General features: G+C 39.7%; 1 protein-coding gene across 1 annotated transcript; it reads right to left on the bottom strand.

Moving 5' to 3' along the window:
- Positions 1-25,453, bottom strand: LOC139712498 (eukaryotic peptide chain release factor subunit 1). Its single transcript, XM_071624315.1, has 10 exons — positions 25,004-25,453; positions 12,030-12,146; positions 10,951-11,149; positions 10,081-10,219; positions 9,108-9,298; positions 7,575-7,704; positions 6,441-6,596; positions 5,869-5,933; positions 4,573-4,645; positions 1-3,490 (listed from the first exon to the last, which is right to left on the bottom strand). The coding sequence occupies exons 1-10, from the start codon at positions 25,090-25,092 to the stop codon at positions 3,336-3,338; spliced, it is 1,314 nt and encodes a 437-aa protein (XP_071480416.1). The 5' UTR covers positions 25,093-25,453; the 3' UTR covers positions 1-3,335.
- Positions 25,454-26,309: the final 856 nt, after the last annotated feature.

Genomic DNA, 26,309 nt, shown 5'->3' with positions numbered 1-26,309 from the left:
AAAAAAAAAGATATGGTGACTTGCAGGAGACTAAATCTTGTCAGTATATGACTTTACTGTGGTCTCCCATCACATGCGTACAGACTACAAAGGCCAATGCATAATCTGTGGGGGAAATGTAGTATAGGCATCTTCTTTGTTATCATCACATGAAATACATAACCTTTTATATCTTTGACAAAGGAAAATATGCACATCCTGAAGGTCTGTTCACACTTGTTACGTATTGTATCATATGAATGGGTAGAACGGCTCTCTTTGAGATCTTATCGACAGAGAAGTTTTTTGCACATCTAGAATTATGTGACAAATACCGGTAGTAATTTGTTATTAGTCAGTGTGAAACACAAAAGCATAAGCTACCTATCATGGCTGCCCTTTAACAGAAGGTCAACAACCACTGAATAGTCTTCTTTGAGTATGATTAAGTTGGCAGGTAGTATCTGTTTGATAGAGGCATAGAAAGAGAGCAAAATGACAAAAGGTGCAGTGTGAACAGTCCTGTGTGGATGTAGTTACTTGTAGCAATGGAATGACACGATGCCTTTACTGTGTTTGTGGCTTGGTTTGGTCAAGCACCACGCAGGACTGACCACCCCAGCTGTCTGGAGAGAGAGATAGGAGCACATTCTATTATCCCTCCCAATGTAGTCTCCATCAGCCATTAACTTACCAGTGCCTGATATCACTGACCACTCCCACACGGACAGACTTGTGCCACACACATCCCGTCTCTGAAGGGCAACCATTTTTTTTTTGAAAACACACATGCACATCTCGATGGTGGTTTTGAGTTCCGCCCCGATCTCGCAGCTAACCAATCAGGTTTTGCTACCTTGTAGATGCATGCTGATCACTCATGTAATAACTCATATATACTGCGGTCCGTGACAATTCTCCAATTGAGACTTGCCTAGCACATGGTAGAATATCGTAGATTACATTATCAAAAGAAATAAAATATTCTCATAGTTAAGTGTCATACATGACAAAAAGACAAAGATAGACCATTATCACATCAAGTTGATTGGTCTCTTTGCCTTGTACAGTGTGGGAGGCTGGGTTTACTCCACAAATCCACAATAAAAGTATGTCTCTCTCCAAACAGCCGTGTGACATTCTTTTCATACCACAATGATGAGAAGACTGACAATATTTGGATTCACCATTCACCTCAGCCACTTCATGCCCTGAATATACCACTTTTTTCGTTAACAAGTGCTCTAGAAGTAAAAATACACAAGAATGAATCGCTACAGAGTCTAAGGGAACCTCATGGAGGCTTTTAAAAAAGGTGTCATTCAACGATTACCTCAGATTTCATGGTTGGGTGGGTGCCGACTGCGAGCCAAGCTTTGAACAACTTGTCACACAACACTCGTGTGGGACTAGGAGCTGTTAATTTCCACGAACTTTTTAAATAGAAATAAGTCTTCTCCTTTTTGCTCCTGAAAACAACCAACAACAACTCGAATTCAAAACCTGCCATGCAAATGATTTGAGAAATCAGTCATACTCAATATCAAGTATATGTACAAAATTGTCCATGCATCTATTGAGGTAGAACCAAGCCATGACTGGGAGAAACGCATAGTAAATGCTACTATGCATAAACTTCCAAGAGGGGATTGCAAAACTAATTCATAATAAATAAATAACTGCTCCTACACTGGCAACCAGAATTTCTTTACTGCACAGGCATTGAGCACCTAGCAAAACATAGTGAAGGCATCACCGTTTGACAGTGGGACCAAAAAACTTTATAGTTTTTATGCAGGCCTTAAAAGTCATTAATCTTGCAGGTGATTCTAGTTTGAAGAATATAAATGAATGACAAACGAAAATGGGGAGAAAGGTAGCTCTGGAAGAAATTTACATGCAAATATTGGTCGTATTTGGCTTTACAGACATTTATGCAGGCTGCTCTAAAACAAAAGTTTTGTAATTCTGTTCAAAATTTGTCATGGTCAGCAATTCGCGAGAGTTTTATGCAGCAATAAAGCCCATTGGCTCGAATTTGTGAGTTTCATGCCATGAATGTTTCTGGTTTTACAGAAGTTGCAGCTTTTTATCAGGCTTCCAACATGAAGCTCTCTTGACATCAGCCAGCATCGCTCTAATGCTTTCCTCAGATTACTGAAGCACACCCGAGGGAAACATTATTCCAAACGTGTGTCATTTCTTCAAACTCTTGATAAGCATACAGTATGTACCACTGCTGAAATCACAACAGCAAATCAGGAGTGAAAAGCAATAATTTTTTTTTTTTTTGGTATGTTTTCCATGAAACCCTAACCCCTTTGCTCTACGTCTTCAAAGACTGCTGGAATGATGTGTGTAGTGCAGCATGAAATGCCTCCACCAGCTATTCTCAATGATCACTGCATGTCACTCATTCATATCAAGGGCATTTTAAACAATCGCACCCTTTACAAAAACTGACCCCTCCCCAGACCTACCGTTAGATTCAGCACCCAATATCACTGTGGTCAAGTGAAAAAAAAAAAAAGACAAGAGAGAGGATAGTGAAGTGTGAGCTCAGAGGTGTATCTCATTAAACTATCAGGTAATCCAGTTTGTGCTATGACAGGCTACGGATTATCTGTTTTATCATTTCATATAAGCTTCTCCAATGCACCATGACATGCCATTAAAAAAAAAAAATATGATGAACGGAGGGGAAAAGGAGGGCTTAATTCTTGTCAATCGGGGAACAAAGTTCATCCTGTTCAGCTCTTAGTGGCTCTTTCTCTGCCTACAGGGAAGTACAGGATTGTACAAGATAGAACCTTCTAAACAGAATAGCACTTTATAAATATTACCAAAAGATACAGCAGGCACCAGGCAACCATGAAATCCTCGGCATACTGTCATGTGACAGCAAATTTATGGGTTCTAACTAGGAGTAGCAGCTTTGTCCTTTTTCTGGTGGATTGGATCCCATTTTGGGTACTTTAGTGTGACAAACACGTGTTACCCAGGCTTCTAAATTCTCCTATAATATGAAGACAAAATATGTCAAGTTCAGAGGCATTCAGAAGCTTCAAGCTAACAGGTAAGGGGCGCCATCTTGGTTGCCTCGGAGATTAGACCACGTCCGACGTCCGAGACCAGCCATTCTTCTGGGAAGAAAAGCCATCCTGCTGTTGATTGGAGTCCCACTGAAGAGAAGGTCGGATAGATGGTAAACAGAAGTTGAGGTGCTTTTACTGATATAATGTCATTTTGTGTCTCTGTAAAATGATATCTTCTTTCTGCTGTCCGTGAATGTGTGGATGTCGAACGATTGCTGCCTCACTTATACGCTTCCCTTTGTTTTTTTTCTGTTCACGAATTTAGTCGTCGTAGTCGCCGTAGTCGTCGTCATCCTCATCGTAGTCCAGCTGCTGGAAGTCCACTCTGTATCGCAGGAGACCACCGATGCCCCCGAAACCCTTGCAAAACTGGGATCCCTCTTGTGATCTGTCTGTGATAATCTCCAATGTTGCACCTGGTTTTACAAAAATGATATTTATAATGAAGTACATTTCTTTAATTAATCAACTTCTGGTACATGATTACTTAACCCATTGCGGACGGGCTGATTTTGCTACAACACGCTTTTCACATAGACCCCTGCCCAAGTATACTCGGGACTCGTTCCCAACGGGGTAAAAAAAAAAATCTGCTTTAATTATGCATGCCCCCCCGTCTCTGTCTAAAGAGACTAGTACACTTCTGACAGTTGTCTATCAACATTCAATTGTAAATTATTCCCACAGTCTGTGGCCATTTCATCACAAACAGCAGGAAAAAGACACAAGATTCAGCACAAATTTTACTCATCACTCTTGGGGACACACAAGATAAAATCATTGAAACATAAACTGCCGCTTTTCCTTTAACCGGCTTAGATGAATTTCCTCAAATGTTTTGGTATTCATTATAGCTCAAAGTGTAAGCTGAGTTAAAAACCTCTCCAGCCCCAGCCCTGGACACATCAACCTCCAAATCAATTCCCCCAATACTGTAAAAGTGGAAATTTTTGCAGTGTTGAAATTTTCACGCATTTCACACAACCAGAAACTAGCGCAAAAATAAAAGCATGCAAATATTTTCGCTTGCCATATGTTCTAGGAGTTCCGCGGAATTCCGCGGAATTAAAAACACACGAAACTCTTCTTATTCGGCAGAGCACAAAAATATCCACTTTTACGGTAACCCTGAAATAATGATTTGCTTGCACTAAACTACACAAACCAGCAGTATCTGTTGCACAGCCTAAACAGGGTAGAAAGATTAATAATTCTGGAGGAAATAGTCTCTGTAACTGTTTACCAAGGCCCCAATACACTCACAAAAGGTACACCCTTGGGCTAGTTCTTCCTCAATAAAATTGGTAATAACTGATGAAAAACAGAACATATCCTCAGCTTTTAAAGTCATTGCACAACATAAGAAAACGGAGATTATCCTGAATGTAGTTGCAAAGATAAATACATTTGTGCCTTCTCCATCTACCATTCTTATGATTTCTGGTGCTGTAGTTGTCAAACTCTACAGCAAGCAGAGACCATTTTCCACGATACTCACCGAATGATTTGTAGTTGTTTGCCAGCCATTCAAGCAATGCTTGGGAATCCACTAACTCCATTTCTACACCAGTCTGTGTATTTGGAAAAAAAAAAGGCAGGATAAATGCAAAGTGTGATTACCAGATAGCAAAAAGACAAAAAACAAAAACAAACAAAAAACAAACAAAAAACAAAAAAACAAAAAAACAAAAACAAAAAAACAGAAAGAGACAGTACCATCAGCTGTGTCAAAGAACTCTACTATACTGTTCTCTAAGAGGGGAAATGAAGACATTGACAACAAATGACGTTGTCAAGGCAACACTGGCAGCAAACACAAAAACCGAAAGCCTGGCGTACTTATACAATACCTTGAGACCATTAAACAATTAACCAAATTTCTTGCAAGCTGCTAAAATATTCTCCTTAGAAAGTTTCTTTGCAACAAATTGATTGCTCAATCTACTAAGAAACAACATGATGACTCACTCATATCCCTCAAAATTTTCTCTTTTTTTTTTTTTAGGGGGGGGGGGGGGGGGGGGGGGGGCTCTAATCATTCAGCCCAGACAGGACATGTCAGATGAAGATTTCAGAACTTGGAATATTTTCACCCATTGAGGATGGGATGATTTTGCTACAACATGCATTTCCCATAGACATTTGACCGAGTATACTCGGGACTCGTCCTCAATGGGTTAAAACCACAACTTCTGTATGTCTATTCTTGCTGTAAAAAGACATAGATTAGGATATATCATCAGTTATTTTTTTCAAAAGAAAATATAATTCTAAACAGGAATGTACCCAGCAGAGAACGTCATAAAGCATGAACATTGTGAACATAAATTCAACAGTCAGTGACAGATTTGGTGGAATTGGTCAAACATCTGAGAATTTTATAACTCTATTTGTATATCAGTCAGCCAACCAACATGAGGTGTAACAGGGATAGCAAAATAGTAACCCTGGCCATATGACTTGCTACTATCTTCTCTGTATTTACCATCAGCACATATTCCCTTTCCAACTTCACTTGAAGGAAGTAACAGGCTAGCGATTTTTGCTAAATAATGTTGCAGACAAGAGAACATAACTTATTGCAAAGGGAAATGGCCATCACCTTCCACTTTATACCTAAACTCATTGAATTATGACATACTTTCCATGAACAAAAAAAAAAACCCAAAAAACAAAACGCAAAAAACCCCACAAATAATGCCTCCGGCACCACTTCGTGGCGGAGGCATAAAAAACCCCCACAAAAAAACAAAAACAATATATATATATATATATATATATATATATAACTCACATCTTTATCAATGAAGTAGGTCTTGTCCTTTTGTTGCTCAGGGTTCAGATGAAGCACTTTCTCCTCTGTAAATAAATGACGAGAAGAATTATTTTGACATTATTGATGTAATCAGTAGGAAAGCATAAAGAGGCAAACTAAGAATACACAAGAGATGAATTCTGAAAGTTCTGGATGCAGACAGCGTATGGCTACACCATGTGACAGAAATGAAAGGAAGTGAGAAGGAAGGAACATTAGAGGGGATTATCCCGAGTGATGGATGGATGGTGTAGACTTCTTGGAGGTCCAGAGATGACTGGAAACCTCACTCTCCCTTGTACACAGTTCTCTTCTACAAAAAAGGAAATAATATAAAGGTGACACCAAGTCTACACAGAGAAATTTTCCCAGCATGCTAAAGACATTGCCAAAATGAAGAGTTATACAACTTTGTGAACAATTTTGAAATCTAATGCTTGGATCTCATTAAATCTACAAGAAGTTTCATGATTATAATATCAAATCCCTCATACAATGGAAACAGTGACATAAATAAAGCCGTGATCTCAGAAAATCTCCTCGTGGCTTACCATCGGAGGAATGGTTCTTGAGAACATAGCGGACGACATCAAGATTCTCCCAGACGATGAGGATTTCGACGGCACCCATCTCCAGTGCCTTGAATGTGTCCTCGACCCCGAAGCAGTACTTCCCCGTGTCTTGTGAGATCTCATCAAAATATTTCCCTGGTGAGAAAAAGGAGAAAGAGACTGAAATGAACGAAAATTTATGGTGATTGACATCACAAATTCCAAGCTCATAGACCCAGTGCTGTGGCAATGCATATTATGCATTTTCAGAAATAAGTCTCCCCTTTAATTTTTCCCTTTTATTTTCATTTTTATTTATTTATTTATTTTTTTTTGCATTTCTATCATTTTGTAGACATCCCAAACAACCTACAAACTGGCATCTCATAGGAACTTCACCAACTCTGGATTACTGGGCTCAGGAACAAGGAAGACATACCAAAGTATATGAAGTCTTCACAAAATTTCAGACAGTCTTGGGACAACGGTTATGGTGCATTTAATAAATTTCTGAGAAAGTAGACTGTATGAGCGCTGGCAAAAATAATCTACCATGGACTGAAAAACTGACATCCTTCAATCACTGATCTCACAAAGAGACATGTAAAGAAAAATATTGACCTGAAACATAACAACTGCACTAAACAAGTTAAAGGGATTGTACAGTTTTGGTTGAGACCTAATTTCAGGTTTCCAACATTTTTTGGTGAGATGAGAAACCTCTTATGAAATATGAAAGAGCATGTAATTCTATGAGGAATTCAATGTTTATTTGATAAAAATTGGTTTTGAAATGGCTGAGATATACAAAAAAGAGCGATTATAATAAAGTGTGGGACCCACACTTTATTACGATCGCTTTGTTTTACTTTGTTTTTGTATGTTTCAGTCATTCCAAAAACGATTTTCATCAAATAAACTTTGAATTCCTCTTAAAATGATATGCTCTTAACTATATCATAAGTGTTTTCTTGGTATCTCGCAAAAAGTTATAAGCCCAATTCTCATCTCCACCAATACTGTACCATCCCTTTAAGCCAGACAAAATTACGACATGGGTAATATTCCAGAAACAAATGCTGCTCTTGAAATTGAATTAACAGAAGGCACGGCCAGTGCACTGGCCCAACGTACCGATGAGTTTCTTTTCTTGAATGAATTTGACATTGGAAAGGACCTCAGCTGACAGTTCAATGGCCTGGTTAAATCCATTCTCTCCTCCGTACGATACATCGACCAGCTTGAGCACTTTATTTTGTAACCTCTGAAAGACGGACAGAAACAAGAGAAAAGCATGGAGATTAGAGCAAACATGATGACATTGGCACTTCAACATTGTACATACAAACATGAAGTTACATAAGACCTTGCACTGGTACAGATGCAACAGGAAAGGCTTCTTCCACTATCTGTCATAACTCTTTCCCTACTGAGGGTGGCAGGTAGTACCATTTGTGATTCATCATTGATATGTGTACGCAAAGCAAATCAGGAGAGATCAAAGCTGTCTTTTACAGTGTTTGTGAAAGAGATCTCTTTAATACTGTATAAGCTGTTATTTTCGAAAAGGTTGAATTTTCTCGAATTTCACGAGTCACAGTTCGATCACGAATTTGACAGCACGTCGAAATGTTGCCATGTGCTAGGGTAACAAAGACTATTCAATAGCGTCGGTGTCATTTCACAAAAACAACTTCTCGCGAAAATGTCTCCGACCTCTTAATTTGCAAAAATATCTGTACGTGAAAATAACAGCTTATAAAGTAGTATCTGAATTATCAGTGCTCTTTTCAAAGAGTCAAATAGAGCAAGGAATATGTGTTACCATGGTAGCATTACATAAGGTTGAAAGCTGGAGGGCCTAAGACTAATTTATCCCAGACACACACATAGCTGAAGAAGAGAAAAGACACAGCACTAAAAGAAAAGAATTGACAGTATAGAGGGAAAGATACATTGGCAGGGCTGCTCACATTCACACAGTCAAATCAGGCAGGTTCCACAGAGTAATCGGGGAGATACTTTAGTGATACATGGATCTTTGCAGGCCAATATAGTCCCCAAAACAGGAAGATCTTTCCTTCTTTTTTTTTTCATCAGTACTCAAAGAGATGGTGACACAACATTTGCTCCTGTGACAATTGCTCCGGCCTTATTTTTTCCAAGGACTTACAGGGTTAGGGTTAGGTTTGTAATAGGGTTTTAGGTTTAGTTTGATGCAAGGATTAGGATTAGAATTTAGAATTAGGATACTGTATACGCCGCATATTTTGTGAGGTTTTTATTTTCGCGAATTTCGCGAATCAGGTGCTATTCGCAAAATTAAAGACACACGAAAATATTGACTCTGATCCCGATGTGGATGTGATGTACACGTGTACATTTCTCCGTTCAGTACAAGACTCCACGATCACGAATTTAACCACTCGCGAAATCGTCAGGAATTCCCAATTCGCGAAAATTTAGACTGGCGAAATAATATGGCGTATACAGTAATGTTCGTGGGCAGAATTTGGGTTTGGCGTAGCGTGCAGCTATATTTCACAGGAGCAAATGTCATGAAACCAAAAAGATACTAAAAGGTTTCAGGGGAGAACCCTTCAGAATCACGAAGACTAGACAGCTCAGGATTGGACAGGAATGACTTTCTCTTCTAAGAAGACTCACAGGATCAAACATGTCTGACTGGCTGAGCTCTGTCTTGAAGTCTGCAGACCCTGCGAGGATCAGGCCACCAATGTTCGGCTTGTCGTTGCTGATGTACAGCTGGACCGCTGTCTCTGCAACCTTCCGTACATAGTTGTGTCGCTTCTCCATCCTGAGACGGGCAAAACGTAGGGCCGACTGACCTCCACGACCTGGGGAATACAGAAATAGGGACAAATCTGAGTCAAGACATTGTTCAAATCGAAAATATAGAGAACAAAATTGTACATGTTACATACACACAATTAACGAATCCTGACTGTTAACCTTATATTCCTTTTTGGGAGAAGGGAAGGGAGGTTTTGAAATATTACATGCTAGGTCAGGTATCATGACAGGGATTTTTTGACTAGTCTTTAATCTGACAATAAGCGACTATATTGCTAATTTCTATAGTCTTAGCTCAAATCACATATCATTTATGAAAGACAGATCAATCATGGCATTAAAGTTGCTCAAACTGACATTACTTTGATATCAAACTGATTCAATCAGTACACTGTAAGAACTTCCTGTCCTGCTTGTTTTAATTGAAATGTCAAAGAACAATATTTTTTCCTCATCCAATTACAAAGTGAATTGGTTCCCTATGTCCACGGTACAAGTCAGAAAATGGTTCTCTTTCCAGTTTTCTTCAAAACAGGTATGGATGACAGGAAAGACTTCATATGCGTCGAGTAAAAACCTAGCCTGAATAAGAAATTCTACTACTGTAAAAGTGGAAATTTTCTCGGTGTTGAAATTTTCGCGCATTTTGCCCAACCAGAACCTAGCACGAAAATAAAAGCACGCGAATATTTTTGCTTGCCATATGTTCCTGTGCGTGATGTCTCTATTCCGCGGAATTAAAAACACTCTGAACTCTTCTGACCGGGCCAAGCGCGAAAAATTAGTCGCGCGAAAGTATCCACTTTTACAGCAGTTCTCCTCTCACCGTGTTTCTTTGGTAAGTCTACGGTGAACTTGTGCAGCACCTCCCTGGTGTTCCCTGACAGGGTGCCAAACAGGGCCCCGTTACCGTCCATCACGATGAAGCCAAATTTATTGTCGTCTGCTAGAAGTGCTGTCAAAGCCTGGTCAGAGGGAGATGGATAGAAAAGCAAAAATAAATGCGAGATACAGTGGAAAAAAAAGTGCTGTAAAACCAGAAACAATTTGTGAATACACAGCATGAAATTTTCACGAATTGATGAAAATGAATGCAGTTAATGGATTGTGTAGACCAAAACTTTAATGTGCATTTTACCCTCACAAGTTTTGGCTTCCTGCGAAATTCGTGAAAGTTTCATGCACACGAAAGTTTCCGGTTTTACAGTACTGGGAAGACTTATGACATTAAGTTATCAATGAAGCCCTTTAATCATATTGTCATACAGACATTCACACAACATTGAACTCAATGCCATGTGATTCATTGACATCTAATTGACAGATATTTGATCAAACATTTGAATGTCATCCGCAAGGGAACAAAGCATGGATGTAAGTTATCTTGAAAAAGATAGTCAGGTTCAGATAATAACATTGCATATTAGCTGGTATCGGTCTTAATTTGACCGAAAGACTTGGACCGTTACTTACGTGAGCAAAAACATTTGCATTCACCCAACTGCGGGTATGATTTGTATTACTTCATGACCTTGATAAACAGAAAAATAAAGAAAATAATATGCAAACTTCATCATCTTTCCCTCTCTACTCCCCCCCCCCCCCCCCCCCCCCCCCCCCCCCCTCAAGCCGAATATGGTGACAAGTGTTGAGATAACCATTCTGAATACACTGGCAGCGGCTGGGCACACCATACCTCTGTGTGGAATTTGTTGTCGCATAGGTAGAGGGAGGTGTTGATTGGCCGGAAGGGCTCGAAGTCGATGTTGACCTTCTTCTCCTTGCCGTCCTCCGTCACGATGGTGCCGCAGTAGATGACGAGGCCGTTGGGCGGAACCTTGGAGTACAGTTTGAGACGCTGTTGTACTGATGTGATTGCCGATAGAACCGAGAGTCTGGAAGAAAAGGGGGCAGGGAAACACAGTATTCAGCAGGTAAATCTGGAAGTGAAACACTAAACTCATCAAGTTTGAAATTCCCCCTACAACGGTAGGCAAAGTGCTGATAGACTGACAAACTGGCATGCCAAAAATGATAGCAAATTTATTAACAGCAATGTTATCTTCCAGGATAGAATAAAGGGGGGGGGGGGGTGGACAGGAGACTCTTTTGTCTGGGATAGCATCACAAAGCATATCACCTGGTAATGCTGGGGTTATAATAAAGGCAGGGCCCTCTGGAAGAGCAGTGGTAAGTCTGAAGAAGCAATCCCGTGTAAATAACAGCATATCATTATCATTCACAAACAAAAAATATCAACTCAGAATGCTAAATTTTACTCAATTTTCCTGGTGAAAGCAAGATTGATCTATCCATCCATCATAGCATGGAAAAATACACTGACCCCAACAACAGCAAGACCATGGGAATGATACATATATTATTGTAATAGCAACTTTTTTTGATAAATATTGATAAATAATACTGCTGATTTGGAAAATATCAAATTTGTCCTTTTCAAATTACATAGATTATCTTACACTTTTTTGATATAAAAAAGCTAAAACCATCAAATTAGTAATCATAAAAACACAATAGCTTTATAATCATTGTCTTAAACTATAAAACCATCAATGGTAGAGTAACTTTTCCTGCTGAAATGCACAACATTTGTCAATGCCTAACAGATATGTTTTATGTTTTTGTGTGTACCACTGTGTAAACATATTGATAGACATAGAATGTAAGTACTAGTCACTAGGTGGGCCAAGAGTGTTCCCCTCCCTATCCCATCCAAACCCTCCCCAACTTTTACATCCATTTTTCTTCTTTTACCTGTTGACTCGACTTTTGATGTTTGAGGCTGTTCCAAATTCGTCGGCCAGCATCTTGGCGACTCTGGAGATTTGATCTTTGGGTGGGATAATGAGGGAGATCATACTGGTGCCATTCCTGCATGAAAGGAGAAGCAATGATGAAAGGAGGAAAATTAGCATACTGCACTGAATCACACACTTTCCGTTCATTTCCACCAGCCATACATAGCCTTATTTCAAGGCACTCATGCTGTTGTTTGTGTCAAAAAAAAAAAAAAAACCTCCAGCAAAGAGAGTGGAAGCTGTGTGCTTTCAACATGAATGCTGTTTGAGAACAGTGAATGTGATTACCATCACAACTGGGGCAAAGCCTAACCAAAGCCCCTCTCATGCTGAATAATAAGGCTAGTTTGACCAATGGAACTGCTAAATTTGCCCATCATCCTGCAGTGCCAAATAGATAGATCTAATAAATATGCTTCCCTGAGCAGAGTTCTACTGATGGATTGCAGAATTCTGTATGGTAAGTTAAGAAATAGACTGGTCTACCAAGACTCTCTTACATCCCATCTATACAGGCCATTTAGAGCTCTCCAGGACTGCTCCTGAACCCATCTGAGCTGTGTATGAACAGACAGTCAGGACCTGGAGTGCTCAAAAGTTATGCCCCTCTCGAGCCTACAGTTTGTAGGCTGTAGGCTAAGGAGCACTCCTGAAGCGCCCTACATTCTGTATAAACGGTTGCCAACGTTTCTAAGAGGGCTTCAGAAGTGGTATACAGTGCAGGCTGTGCATACAGTGTACATGTTCGAAGTTCTGAAGGTTGTCATGAAAATTATGTAAGTCGAAGCACTTCAGCACTACTCCTGGGCCCAGCTGTGTGTATAAATGGGGTATCATTTGGGCTTGCCTCTCCCTGGAGGCTTGACTCCTTCACGCACAACATCCCTTTGACGGCTCCTCTTGCAAATGACTACAGCAAGAGGGTCTTGAACAAAGGCTAACCTCAACATACAGCCTAGGGTTACATTGCATGATGTGTGAGGTTCTCTAATATTCCATGAACTCCACAATCCCCTTCTGGGTTGTAGGTGTAATTTGAACAACACTGACAAGCTGGAGGAGTGTTCCTAACAGCAACATGTTCACTGTGCCATAACATGACTTCTTGTTGGCAAGCAGCCTGGGTAGAGTCATTACTGCACAGAGCATTATATTCACCAGAATACAATATGTACATCAATTATAGATTGAGAAAATGTGAGGTACCGTACTTAAATCAGCAACACAAACAGTACACACACTCACTCAAACACACATACACACACTGAGGGAAAATGCACAAGGGGGAAAAGTTTGTTCAAATGCAATCATTATACCGTAAGACCAGAAATTTTTGTGTACATGAAACTTTCATGAATTTTGCGAGGAAGTATTCATGAAAGTATTATAATGCATGCAAAAGTGTTTGCCTACAAAATGTATTAAATGTCACATGTATGTGATTCGCGAAAGTTTTATGCCGCTAACAAGGCCATCAGCCCCAATTTGCACAATTTCATGCTGCTAATAATTCTGGTTTTACAGTACATGCACATGGTTTTTGCCAGTCACATGTGATCTTGTACAGTATACGTAAGGATAAGTTTTGAGGGAAAATTGGAAGAGTGTACCAGAGCCTGCATGACCAAAGGTAAGAACAAAATTGTGTGTTACAGGTTGGAATACTGACAATGATACATGTAGCTTTGTACCATTAATTTGCATTTTTTGAAAAGTAATGATGTGCAATTTACGCACAGTACCAGCGACTTTTGTTATTAATGTGTCAGTAGACACTGTAAGCATCATACTGCATTTTTCTAGGACCACTGAGCAAAAGCAGAAAGAAAGATGGAAAAGGATAGACATGCAATAGATAGATAGATAAACAGACAAACCCTGAGGGGGAGATGGGAAGGATGAGAAAGAAAAAAAAAATTGTTTGCAATATTGGTTTTGGTTGCACTGTGCAATCTCAAATGGAGTACAAATGTGTAGGTCTACTTTCTTAATAGCGCTGTGTTTATTGCTTATTCTGGTTCAGAAGAGAGAAAGGCAATCACGAGTCATCTCATACAATTCTCTCCAAACATGATCCAATTTATAAACATGCCTCATGACAGGAAGTTGTCATTCCAAACATGGGATTTACTGTCCAGACCAAATATATGTAACATTATCCTCTTGGGGAGATTTCAGCACTATGATACACTTTTACTGACATCGTGATGAATTCATACAGGCATGCGATGATTGCCCCTCAATCCTCTCTCACCACATGTGAGGGACGTTTGGACGCAATAAGACCAACAACTGCATTCCAAGAATGTCACACTGCCCTCTTGTCAAGAGAGAACAATGGTGCATTTGAGTCTTTCATGCTGCTAAAACTCTTACCTACATTTGTATGACAGGACATCACACACACACACAAACAAACACACAAATAAAAACAATACAATTATAATGTACAAAGAATAACTATTTGCACTTTCAAATCAATTTTCACTCTTGCAACATGCTGTAGGAACCTGGAATAACCTGGAATGTTGCCTACATTGTATACTGTAAGCTTCTTATTGCTTTTATTGCTGTGACTGTGCAATGCATTACCTACATATGTACACACTAACATGTTCTATACTGTGCCAGATCAGAGAAGCAAAAAATTGCTCACTGTAAACTCTCAATAATTTCATTTCCATCATAATTCTTAGTAGCATCTCTCTGTCCCCACCCCCTCCCCTTCTCTCCCCACCCCCTCCCCTTCTCTCAAGCTTTGAAAAGACATTGTGACTGTTTGTGGCTATATCAAAATATCTGTCATGATGAGTGACCATCATTCCCCATGAATCACACCACAGTATGAAGTGCAAATGTGATATTTCAATCTAACGGACCGATGTCCATCATACTGACATCACACTTGGATGTGGGTGGATGGGGGCGGATTGGGAGGTGGGGGTGGGGGGGGGGGAATTCATCTTGGTACAATATACCCCTGCCAGGATCCATGAAGTCATGTCGTCACATACGCCCACCATCGGCTGAAAATAGTTCATGCCTGTCCACAAAAGATTTACCGGTAAACACACTATCTCGATGGGCCACTACAGTGAGCACATTACTCTACTGCATACTAGACATGCAGATGAATACTGACTTAATGATATTGACCCAGACTTTTTCACAGACATAATTATCATAATGCAAAATATTATCATATCGGAAAGATTGTTTTTATCATAAATACATTTTTATCATGCACTGTCGGTCTATCAGCAGATTAATATACCACAGTTTTATTGTAGACGGGGGATGAATTTCTCTGCGAAATGTTTTAGCACATAGAGAGATTGACACCGCTTGTCTTCAAGATTGCAAGGAATGCTACAGCTGTATTTGCTTGACATGCAAAACCAATGTACATGAAGGCAAAATCAAAATACTTGTGTCATAGAATGAAGATTTACCACTGCATTCAACATTCAAAGGCATGCTTAACTGACATACAGTATGTGTACACTAGTGATTTCAAGGGGTCTCTTTGAAAATACAGTATGACACCTTCTTAAAAAAACCCAAAAAAACAAAAAATAAAAATGCACATATCAATGTATCTCTTCTCTGTCATTCTATTTCTTTTTTCTTTTCTTTTTGGGAGGGGGTCAATAATATGGAAACTCCTGAAGTATGCTTAAAGTACACAACTGTGACAATGCAGCAACAACTAATTTGGCCAAGAGTGAAAACAAACGCATCATGTGCAGTACAAAGTACTCTACGTTACCTGCCTACTGCAGCTGTATACAAATTCAAGTTAAGTCATCCATAATTCACAAGTTTATTGGTGGTGTATGTGGCAATTCAACCATGCTACACAGGTACTCATAAATGCAGTTGTCTTGCAACATCGACAGCAATTCCTATCCAAGTGCACCGCCGAACCTTACTTCCTTTTTGCGGCAAAACCCTGGAAGGTTATGGCACTCCTGCTGACTGACTCATGATTAAATATCCACTGTTTTTCAGGACTACAAGTACGCCTCACTGCATTGCTGACTGGCTCCATCAAAACCACTAATCTGCAAAGTAACAACTTGGACTGACACAGCTTCCTCACCATTCTATTTGCATTTCTAAACTACAGTTAGTCTGCTGTTTTCTGTAGAACAATAGCATCATCGTTCAGTTGCAGAGAGTTTGTGCCATATGATATAGGACCCTACAACATAAATGATAGCTTAGCAAAATACATGAAAATAAAAAAGTCTTGAATTGTATACGTACAATGTACATGTGTAGTGTTAATTGTTACAATCCTCCCACATGGCAACATACTTGGTTTGGTACCTATGCATGTAGGGAAGAGGTAGGAATATAACATATAGGCCATCATATAATTAGTTGGGGGTCTCTAACTTTTTTCCAAAGAAACAATTAAAAGAAATGTGTTCTTAATTATTGAATGACGAAGGAAAATGAATAATACAGTATGTTTGGGGTTTGGCTGTTGATTTTTATTTCCTATAGCTGATAGCTCTGTTCAGGACAACCAACAACTTTTGAGCAAATTCATAGTTACATGTATATTTGAGTTTGAAACACTGCACAGTTCATACATGTACATGTACATAACTTTGTACAAATGTACAGGTGTAGGAGGGGCGATTCTTTAATCCATCTGGATATGAAATGCTTTGACTGCCCAGTTCACTTCATATCTTGATTTTTTTTTTCTCTCGGTCATGCAAGGTCCTTAGGCACCCTAAAACAGGAATTCCAACTTTTGTTGTAGAAAGCACGAAGACATCATTGTATTTTAATCTTAATCCTGATCCTTCTTGCACTTTTGAAGAAATCAATTGATGATCCAGAGCAATTGAAAGTACCCCGTACCCCGTAAATGCATGAAGCTGAAAGTCCTTCTGTCGTATGTAAACAGAGATGCTAATAAAGGCAGAACAAGACATCAGGCAGGGGCAACTTCAGAAAGCAAACCGTACACTGTAATGTATGTATCACATTAAATAAATGTCAATCACACATTATCCTTGTCCCATTTAACTACAATTGTAAGTCATGATGAAAATTGTGTGCTAATTACAAAAGACTTGTCAGCATACAATGTACACTGTATGCTCTAAATACACTGTATGCTCTAAATACCAAAGATCTACCACATCATAGTATCTGTGCCGACAATTTCAGATAATATCATGTAGATCCCTCAAGAGAAAGCACTTCACTCATTGCCAGCTGTTTTGGCCAAGTTCCCATTGACTGTCTGATGTCGTCTCATAAACAATGTGGCAATGACACTGACAGAGTGACGGTCGGTAGGATCCACCAGCATTCAACAGGGAGATGAAAATCAGAGGATGCCACACACATTCTCCCAAAATGCTCTCAAATGACTGTAAGAAACCCATCTAACAATCAACAACTTGTACTTTACTTGTCAAATATATTACAAATTTAACCTCCATATTCAAAAGAAAAAGAAAAAAAAAAAGATTCAGAGCATATCTGTTGACCTTAGCAGTTCTATCCTTTCATGTCAACATTGACTTTGTGGTAGTATTCCAACTGTAGTTGCGTACAATGGTACTTAAATTGATAGTTTAGCGGGTTAGGGTCATTCATGATTCAATCACTTATAAAACAGACTGGTAAAATAAATGTCCAAGGACCAATACAACAAGTGCAAGCACGTAGAAATACATGTAGACTGATTTCTCTAGACAACTTGTATATGTACAATGTACATTTGTAGGTTATATCTACAATGTAGTGTAGTTCAACTGTATGAATAGTGGCAAGACTAAGTAAAATCTTGAAAAGATACGATGTATATTTTCTTCATTTCTGCTATATAATCTTGGCATGAACACATAACACATGGTATTCACTTTTAAGCACTGGAGTACTTGTATCATGTAAATGGGACACAAAGAGGAAAGAATATTTCTGTACATGTACAGTTGACCTTGCCTGTAAAGTTGAATCTATTTGGACTGAAGAAATAGCTTCGACTTGGAGGAAGGTTGACTTTCATATGACAAATTAAAATCGATAAAATATACAGACAAAATGACTCGAAAAGACCTTTGACTTAGGCGATTATTCAACTTATGCGAGGTTGACTTACATTGTAAGCGAGGTTGACGGCAGTACATTTCTCTATACAACATTGCCACTTTGACCAAGTTTACATGCACACTGTGCATTTAGGTTTGATAACAAATTGACAATGCTGTTTTTAGCATCCATGAGTAGAATCAAAACTGGAATGTGGCAATGCATGTTTGACTGGGAATCCCACCTGACTGTTCAAATCACACTACTTTCATTATCTCCAACAACCAAACTACCCATGCACTATAGAAAAATGAATTGATTTTGCACAAGTGCCAATATTTGCTGATATTCTATTGGCCATTACTATAATAACCCTTGTGTAATGGGATTTATCACACATTGTAGGGCACCACTAGAATTTCTGACAGTTCATAACAAACTGAAACAAAACCACAAAATAAAACTTATCCCTGCAGATGGTAACTGGCCGAACAGATTACCAAGGTATCCCACTATGAAAAAGATATGGAAACAAAAATGAATCACTTAGTATTGTCACTATGTACCTGTCAAACCTCCTACAAAAATATCAAAACACTATGAGTTTTTGGTCAAGTGTTAATTCCATCTGCTTGTACTTGGCAGTTGAGAATATGTATCAAGGTATGACCTAGATGTGCTATACAATGCTAATGACGATTGTAGCTAGATGTAGATACTGTAATGTGATGGCAATGCAGCTGGAAAACCAATATTTTCACGTCAAAATCAGAAAAGAGTCCATAGAGCAATCAAGATTTAAGATTCTTTATTCTCTGCATGTATGAACAATTAGGGAAATGTTTTGCTTGTTTCATTTTCTATCTGAGAAGATGGCTGGGTAGTCCATATTCAGCTGTGCTACACGTGTACAATGTAACTGGTCTCCCATGGGGTCCACTTGGGTGTGACGCAGACCACTTCACTACCACCCTGCTCTTTGTGATGAATGAACGAAGCAAGATCTTTTATGTGCATGATTTGAGACCCTCTCACACATGGGACCTTAATTTCATATGCCATATAAGGGACAGAGTGTTTTGCCTCTTTAGAGCTAAACTTGGGAATCAAACCCAAGTCATGTGGATTGACTGGGAGGCAGGCATGCTAATGACTAGGCCAAATCACTGCCCTATGTGTCGTATAAGAGGCAGAATACTAGTATATTTCCAAAGTCGCGAGGCTTGCATACTGTACATGTATATAGTGAACTCTCTGGTCAGTTTACAGAGCAGGGAAGGTTGGAAGATTGTATCTTTCAGTGAACCCTAGGAGAGCCAAGGTGATTTTAAAGGGATAGTATAGTACTAGTTGAGGTGAGGATTCAGCCTTTAACATTTTGCAAGATACTTAGAAATGACAATGAAATGTCAAAGAGCATACAATTCCAAGAGGAATTCAAAGTTTGTTTGATGACAATCGGTTTTGAAATGGCTGAGATATCCAAAAACAAAGTAAAAAACAAAGCGATCCTAACGAATGGTGGGTCCCATCTTTTATTAGATTGCTTTGCTTTGGATATCTCAGCCATTTCAAAACCAATTTTCATCAAATAATCTTTGAATCCCTTGTAGAATTCTATGCTCTTTCTTATTTCATAACAGGTTTCTCATTATCTAAAAAAAAATAATCATCATCAAAAAACGTTGGAAAACTGTGGTCCCATCTCAACTGAAACTGCACCATCCCTTTAAAAATAGACGGATACAGTACAGGAGCAGATTGGTGAGATTACCATACTGTGACACTACAAGTAGCTACATGGTACAGAGTGACTTCTGAATAACATGCTGTGACTTTGGTTTCAAGATCAAACTGGAAATTGAAAGTCTCTAAGGTATGGTACTCTCTTCCAGATGGTTGTTGTGGTTGAGTTAGGTAGAGAAATCCAGTGGCTAACTACGCAGAACAATTAGGGTAAACATCAAGTGCAGTCCGTGTGTGACAGTCACAAGGCTGTTACTGTTTGGGACCTTGCCATGGAGTGTCATTAGCATTGACAGTTTTTCAATGCCATAATAACAACAATCAACAAAGAAACATCACTAAACCTTACAACAATGCTTAGATTTGATTACTTTTCCATTTGATCTAATTGGCTCTGAATTGGCTCTCGGCCTAGTGTTGTTGCGTTGATGACCACAATGCAAGGGCTGTACAAAAACTGTTTACGGGACGAACTTCTGGAAATTTGTCCTTTGATGTCATGATATTGCGACCACGTAGATTGGTGGATTACGTAAAGGGGAGTTTACACCAAATATTTACTGTATGTGGATTTAGCGAATGCACCAATATTAGGCCAAGTTTCATGTCTCCTCGCACATCCAATTTTGGCACCACATCAATTTTTTTTTTACCAGGGGTCGCACTTAACTTTTTTTAAAACTAGCCAGGCGGACTACTTAGAATCAATTTTGACACTGAAGCAATATTTTGGCTAGCCAGACGGACTAGTTACTTCAGAATTTTATGATTTTTAGCTAGTCCGACATGATTTTGGGTGGCCAATGGCCAGCGGACCATCGCCAATTTCGAACCCTGTTTACTATTTATTATTTCTCAAAATGCTGATGAAAATATTAAAAATTTGTGTTTTAATTAGATCAGATACAGAAACCAATAATGATACAAGGAATGGAGGAGGCTAACTACCCTATAACATAGAACCCAATTCACCAAAACTACCAATGAAAGACAGTAGGATGGAGATTGCAACTAGGTGGGGTAATTACTAAACACTGGATGTTGAACAAAAGGACCAAATGTGGGGATGCTATGAATGATCACATCTGAATTGGTAAGGAATGAAAGTGATCAGAGAAACAGAGAAGAGAGCAAGCAGGGATGGACGAGAACCTGAAGACCTGTACAAAATGAACTAAATGCCAACTGGAACTGGAAAGAAGTTAACATTCAGCTTGTCTGTCTTATACTTGCACTAATCTATGACAATTCTCAAGTTTTAAAAAGAAATTTGTCTACTATCAGGCACACACTGGTGCCTTTATGCATGGATATTGAGTATAGCATGTAAAAATTTTGGGGACTGAAACAGCTTTATAGGTGATGAAAGAAGGGAAAGAATTGTGTGTTTCATATTTGTACTAATTAGAAACAACCACATGTAACATTCTCTATTGTTGCAAAGTCAGTACAGCTACATGTAGTAGAAAGCTGCTTCATCGTTGGTGTTTACAGTAGATCACACTTCTCAGGTTCTCCCAATACCATTGGTACTTACCACACTGATTAGCTATAGCCAATGCCATAAAACTACTGTAAAACGAGGAATGTTCGCGTGCATTTTAATTTCGCGAATTTGCGAGAGCCAAGATTTGTGAAATTAAAATGCTCATGAAAGTTCTTGTCTACACTATACGCAATGAATGTTAGAGGCAACTCGGGAAAATTTCATGCCGCGAAAAAGGCCGTCGGCTCCAATTCGCGAAAATTTCATGCCGCGAAAATATTGTTTTACAGTACATACTATGACCCCGTTTACAGTGCGGGGCTGAGCCGCGGACGAGCCCAGCCTCCATTGCCGGGCCGAGCCCCACAATTTTGTCCGTTTACACTGCCAGGCTCAAACGCGCTTTTAATTCAAACCTTTCAATATTTTGTCGTAGTGGCGCTCTGCTTGTAAACAAACGCAATTTGGTATAGTCTGGTTTTCAGACCCTTTGCCAACTGGATTCCGTGGCGACGAAGTCGCAGTTCAGGCAAAGACCTTTGCCGTAGGAAAAATCCTTTGCAGGACAAAACCACCATAAACTATACAAGTTTTCGACGTTGAGGGGGTTAATATCCTGAGTGGCGAAATAGTTCGGGCAGAGGGTTTGGAAGCCAGACTAAAATTGGCCGTGCATTTGGCCCAGTTTGAGTTTACACTGAGAAAAGGCCGGGCTCGGCCGCGGCCGAGACCACCTCCTGAGCATGGCCAAATGCGCAGCCAATTTGGCCCCGCATTTGGCCTTTTGCGCGTTTACACTGAAATGAAGGCGGGCTCGGCCACAGCCGAGCCACGGCTGAGCCTCGCACTGTAAACGGGGTCTATGCCTGAGGGGAGATTAGCCAGGGTTTTGGTTGGTTGATACAGCCAACAGAAGTCCAGATGTGTATGAAACCTAAGAAGAGCTCTGCAAGCTGCAATGTCTATATTTGAAACAGCTCTGGTTCTGCATGGCTGCACACCGACCCATTTTTTCTACTGGTCAGACCTATCATGCAGTTTTTACAGTGCACACGAACGCACACAGAGGTACATACATGTACAGTACACAGTACACACACACACACATTTCTCAATCAATTTTTTTCACCTTGCCGCAATCTATTAATCACTGTATCGGGTACACTGAACTTAAGTTTCTGTTTACTTGAAAGATATATGGCATAATATTAGATGAGTACATTATAAAAAAATTTATATGGCTACCTTCTGTTTCATATTGTGCAAGCAGCGTACAGCATAATTGCACTGTAGAGGCTTGCAAAGACTCAGCTGTTTAAGCAACGACATCAGAGTAAAAGTCGATGTCAATTCAATGCTTCCAGATAACCGATTTGGTTCAAAATTTATGCGAGTGATTGAAAATAAGCTCTTTATTTATTAAAGTAGACACTACTTCCTGTAATTTGGTGCAATTTGGTTTGGTAGAATTCAAGATATCAACATGGATCCAAAAGTATGGCAATCCAAGGCTTTAGGGACCACACACAGTTTTGACCTTAACCCGTTAACAACGAGTCCCCGAGAACTACTCGGCAAGCATCTATGGGAAATGTGTGTTGTAGCAAAATCAAATCGTCCTCAATGGGTTAAAATGAGTATGATTATTATTTTGGGTTACAGGATTATATTTTCATGTTTCAGCTTTAGTACAATGTCACTTCGACACAACTTTGGCCATAATAAGGAAATAATTGCAATAAACATTGACGAATCTAGGCAGAAATACATGTAGCAAATACCATTTTGAGACTTGCTCGCTGTTCATTGTTTATATAGTATACATGAAGTGTTCATGCACATCATGCCTGGCAGAGGTGCACATTCTGCTGAAATTAGTGAGGAAATGTAATGAATTGTCGCATCATGGTGTGCTTGCTTCGGTAACGCTTACTGTGTACGAGGGGCAGGCCCGTTGCTTTAAACTTGACTTGCTATGGAACTTCACATTAAACACAAGTATCACCTGGAACTTTGCATTTGGCCAAAATCAAATGCAAAGTTGCATCTTATTCATCAAAGTTGTGTTTGACATTTGCATACGAAATCAACAGACTTGTGTTTAACTGCAAAAGTTGCATATGATGTGGGGGACTTGCATTTGATTTGTCAAGCTTCTCACAATTGGACCCACAAACTTGACTGTATAAGCTGTTATTTTTGCAAATAACACATGGGCCGTGAATTTAACAACACGCAAAAATGTCACCGTGCGCTGAGGTAATAGTGCACTTATGAGGATCTCTGAATCAGTGTGCAAAAACAGCAACTTGCGAAAATGTCTGTGATCCCCTCATTCACGAAAATATCTGTACGCGAAAATAACAGCGTATACAGTATAATTGTAGGCTCGAGATGCCAGCTTTCCATCAGAGTCGCTGGCTAACTACAGCAGATGATGTGCGTACGCTAGGCGTACACGTATTCATACATTGGGGATAGCGAGCCGGGAGCAAATCGGTTTACCATGCCATTTCCGTAGCCATCCGACAATAGGCAATAATCTCATTATTGATTGTTGACTTTGGTTTGCAATGGCATCGAGCAGCTGAAAGTGAAACATTCAATGATCAGAATTCATTTCTGTAACTTAAAATATCATTATCAATAAGTGTCAATGGTCAAAGTCATTCCAAAACAGTGGCCCCTGGCCTAAACCCCTGCATTGTCAAAACTAAACAAAGTACATTAGCCCCCACCATTTTACTTGAATTAAAGCAAGCCACCCGTAATTCGATCATAGGCGGAGCGCCGTTCATAATTTGACCGCCTGCTACAATTGTACATGTAGAAATGTGAACCACACCAGCGACCCCAGCCAAGCACACCACATTAAGTTACCGGTTACAGCGCGCACCTCAGGAATATTGTAGAAACCTGCTTTTGCACGCAGTCAAATTTTGGCACTAAAGGATGAACCTTGGTCGCTGGTTGGAGGACCCCTGCCTGGTACCTGAATTACCTACGTTGACGCCCAGTAAGTTATTTACCAAGTTGATTGTGTTTAGAAACGGCTACAATCTATGGTAAAATTTATGTTTCTACTTACCGAATGCGAACCATGGTAATTATCATAAATTTAGTATAAAAGTGGAATTTTTTTTGCATTTTGCACAACCAGAAACTAGTGCGACAATAAAATCATGCAAATATTTTTGCTTGCCACATGTTCCAGTAAAATTAGTTGATGTCTTGATTCTGCAAAATTAAAAATACACAAAACTCACATTACCCGGCCGAGCGCGAAAAATTAGTCATGCGAAAATATCCACTTTTACAGTAGTAAATCACTGATTGGTGCCATCACATTATGCCATTATGGCAATGCAGTTTGAATGCTTACTGTATTAATCTGTAAATGCTCAGCGATTTTCCCTACTTTGACATCGAAATGAATTCTACCAATTTTACCATGTGACAACACATTTCGTTTCAACAACCATGCTGTGGGCCGTGGGCAGTGTGGCCGTGTATCCAGGATCAGGATCCACACACCGACTCACAAGAGTCACACACACAAACAGATGGCAAGTGCTGATGAAGTGGCAAATCGCGCGTGAATATGTGCTGGTGTGTGTGATTAGCGAAGTGAAACCTACCCTCTTGCTGCTTGTAAACTTTTGATCAGTTTCTTGATTTTCCATATTTCGACATTCCTGTCTGCAGCCGTCTCTTCTTGTGCCGACATCTTGCTTTATAGAGCGTACACACGGCAACTTCTAGACTGATTCCGATTCTTTCTGTTCTTCTGTGTGCGTTGCGAACGTATTGCGGAAGACACGAATTCGGGAAACCACTTCACATTCGCAACTCGTGTTGGCCCGTCTTTGCACAGGAATGAATGGGGCCACGAATCAAATGAATGGATGCTGTAAACGCCGTACGGCGCCGCGTTTTATTCACCAACCACCAAATATTGGATAGCAGTCTTCAGTTATATGAACGACAATCTGGTGATCAGCGATGTCCAGTAGTCTTTCAAAACAAGGGAATTACACAATATGTTGGAACATCAATTCCGTATCTTGTCGATTTCGCCCATGTGATGAAACTTGCGAGAACACAATCGCAGTGCTACGACACACAAGGTCAACCGGAAGTGCGTAGAAGTAATGTCGATTTCACAAATCTACACCCATATGAAAAATGTATCAGAAGAAAATAATTCATGTACCTCAAAATGATTCAAAATAATCAAGAAACATTCTTAAAATGTATTTTGTGAAATATTAGCTGTTATCTACTCAATACAAAAATGATTTACTAATTTCTATTTCTTTACAAATATTAGAACACCCCTAAAATAGTTTACGAGTCCTATGCCCGATAGTTGACCTTTCTTTCATTGAAGAACATGCATCTTTCCGAGAGACACGATTTGCCAAAATTAGTCAGCGTGTAATACCGTGATAAAAAAGGGTGGTAAATTAATCTCATATTTCGAAAAGACCCATAAAGCATCATCATTTTTATGACAAAAGGTATGTTATCACGCCAAACTGAAGTGAGCAGAACCATCTTGTATGAAAATATGTGATGCCGGGAAGCGCCGGGAAAGGTCACTCCGAACCCGCTCTCCGAGCGATTTCTTTCCTACGACGTGAACTGGCCTGCCGCACGGTCCACCCCCCCCCCCCGTCCCCTCGCTCGTAGTAACAACCCCCCCCCCCCCCACACACACACACACACTCACACACAGACAACACACATGCACACAGCATTCCACACGATGTTATCATGGAGCCATGGTCTGATCGATCCCTACAGGTAATTTCGTTTCCTACATAACTTTGTAGCTTTGTTGGCATGCAAAGATGTTAACAGGTGGGACCCGATGCAGGCGGCAATTATCATTCATGTCAATATTAGTAAATTCGATGAATCAGTATTTTGACTTTATTATGA

This window comes from Diadema antillarum, unplaced genomic scaffold (genome assembly GCF_040938485.1).
Source record: "Diadema antillarum isolate AM-2024a unplaced genomic scaffold, OU_Dant_1.0 seq00001813_RagTag, whole genome shotgun sequence".
NCBI lineage: Eukaryota > Metazoa > Echinodermata > Echinoidea > Diadematoida > Diadematidae > Diadema > Diadema antillarum.
The sequence above is the reverse complement of the archived record's forward strand: the minus strand, read 5'-3'. Positions and strand labels throughout refer to the sequence as shown.

What these genes read in the sequence shown, in the direction of transcription:
- LOC139712498 (XM_071624315.1), bottom strand. Translation starts at nt 25,092, where the DNA reads ATGTCGGCACAAGAAGAGACGGCTGCAGACAGGAATGTCGAAATATGG. An exon ending in AGTCAGACATGTTTGATCCT is followed by an intron (nt 7,705 to 9,107) that starts GTGAGTCTTCTT and finishes TCCGTCTTTCAG; the next exon opens with AGGTTACAAAATAAAGTGCT. An exon ending in TCAAGAAAAGAAACTCATCG is followed by an intron (nt 6,597 to 7,574) that starts GTACGTTGGGCC and finishes TTTTCTCACCAG; the next exon opens with GGAAATATTTTGATGAGATC.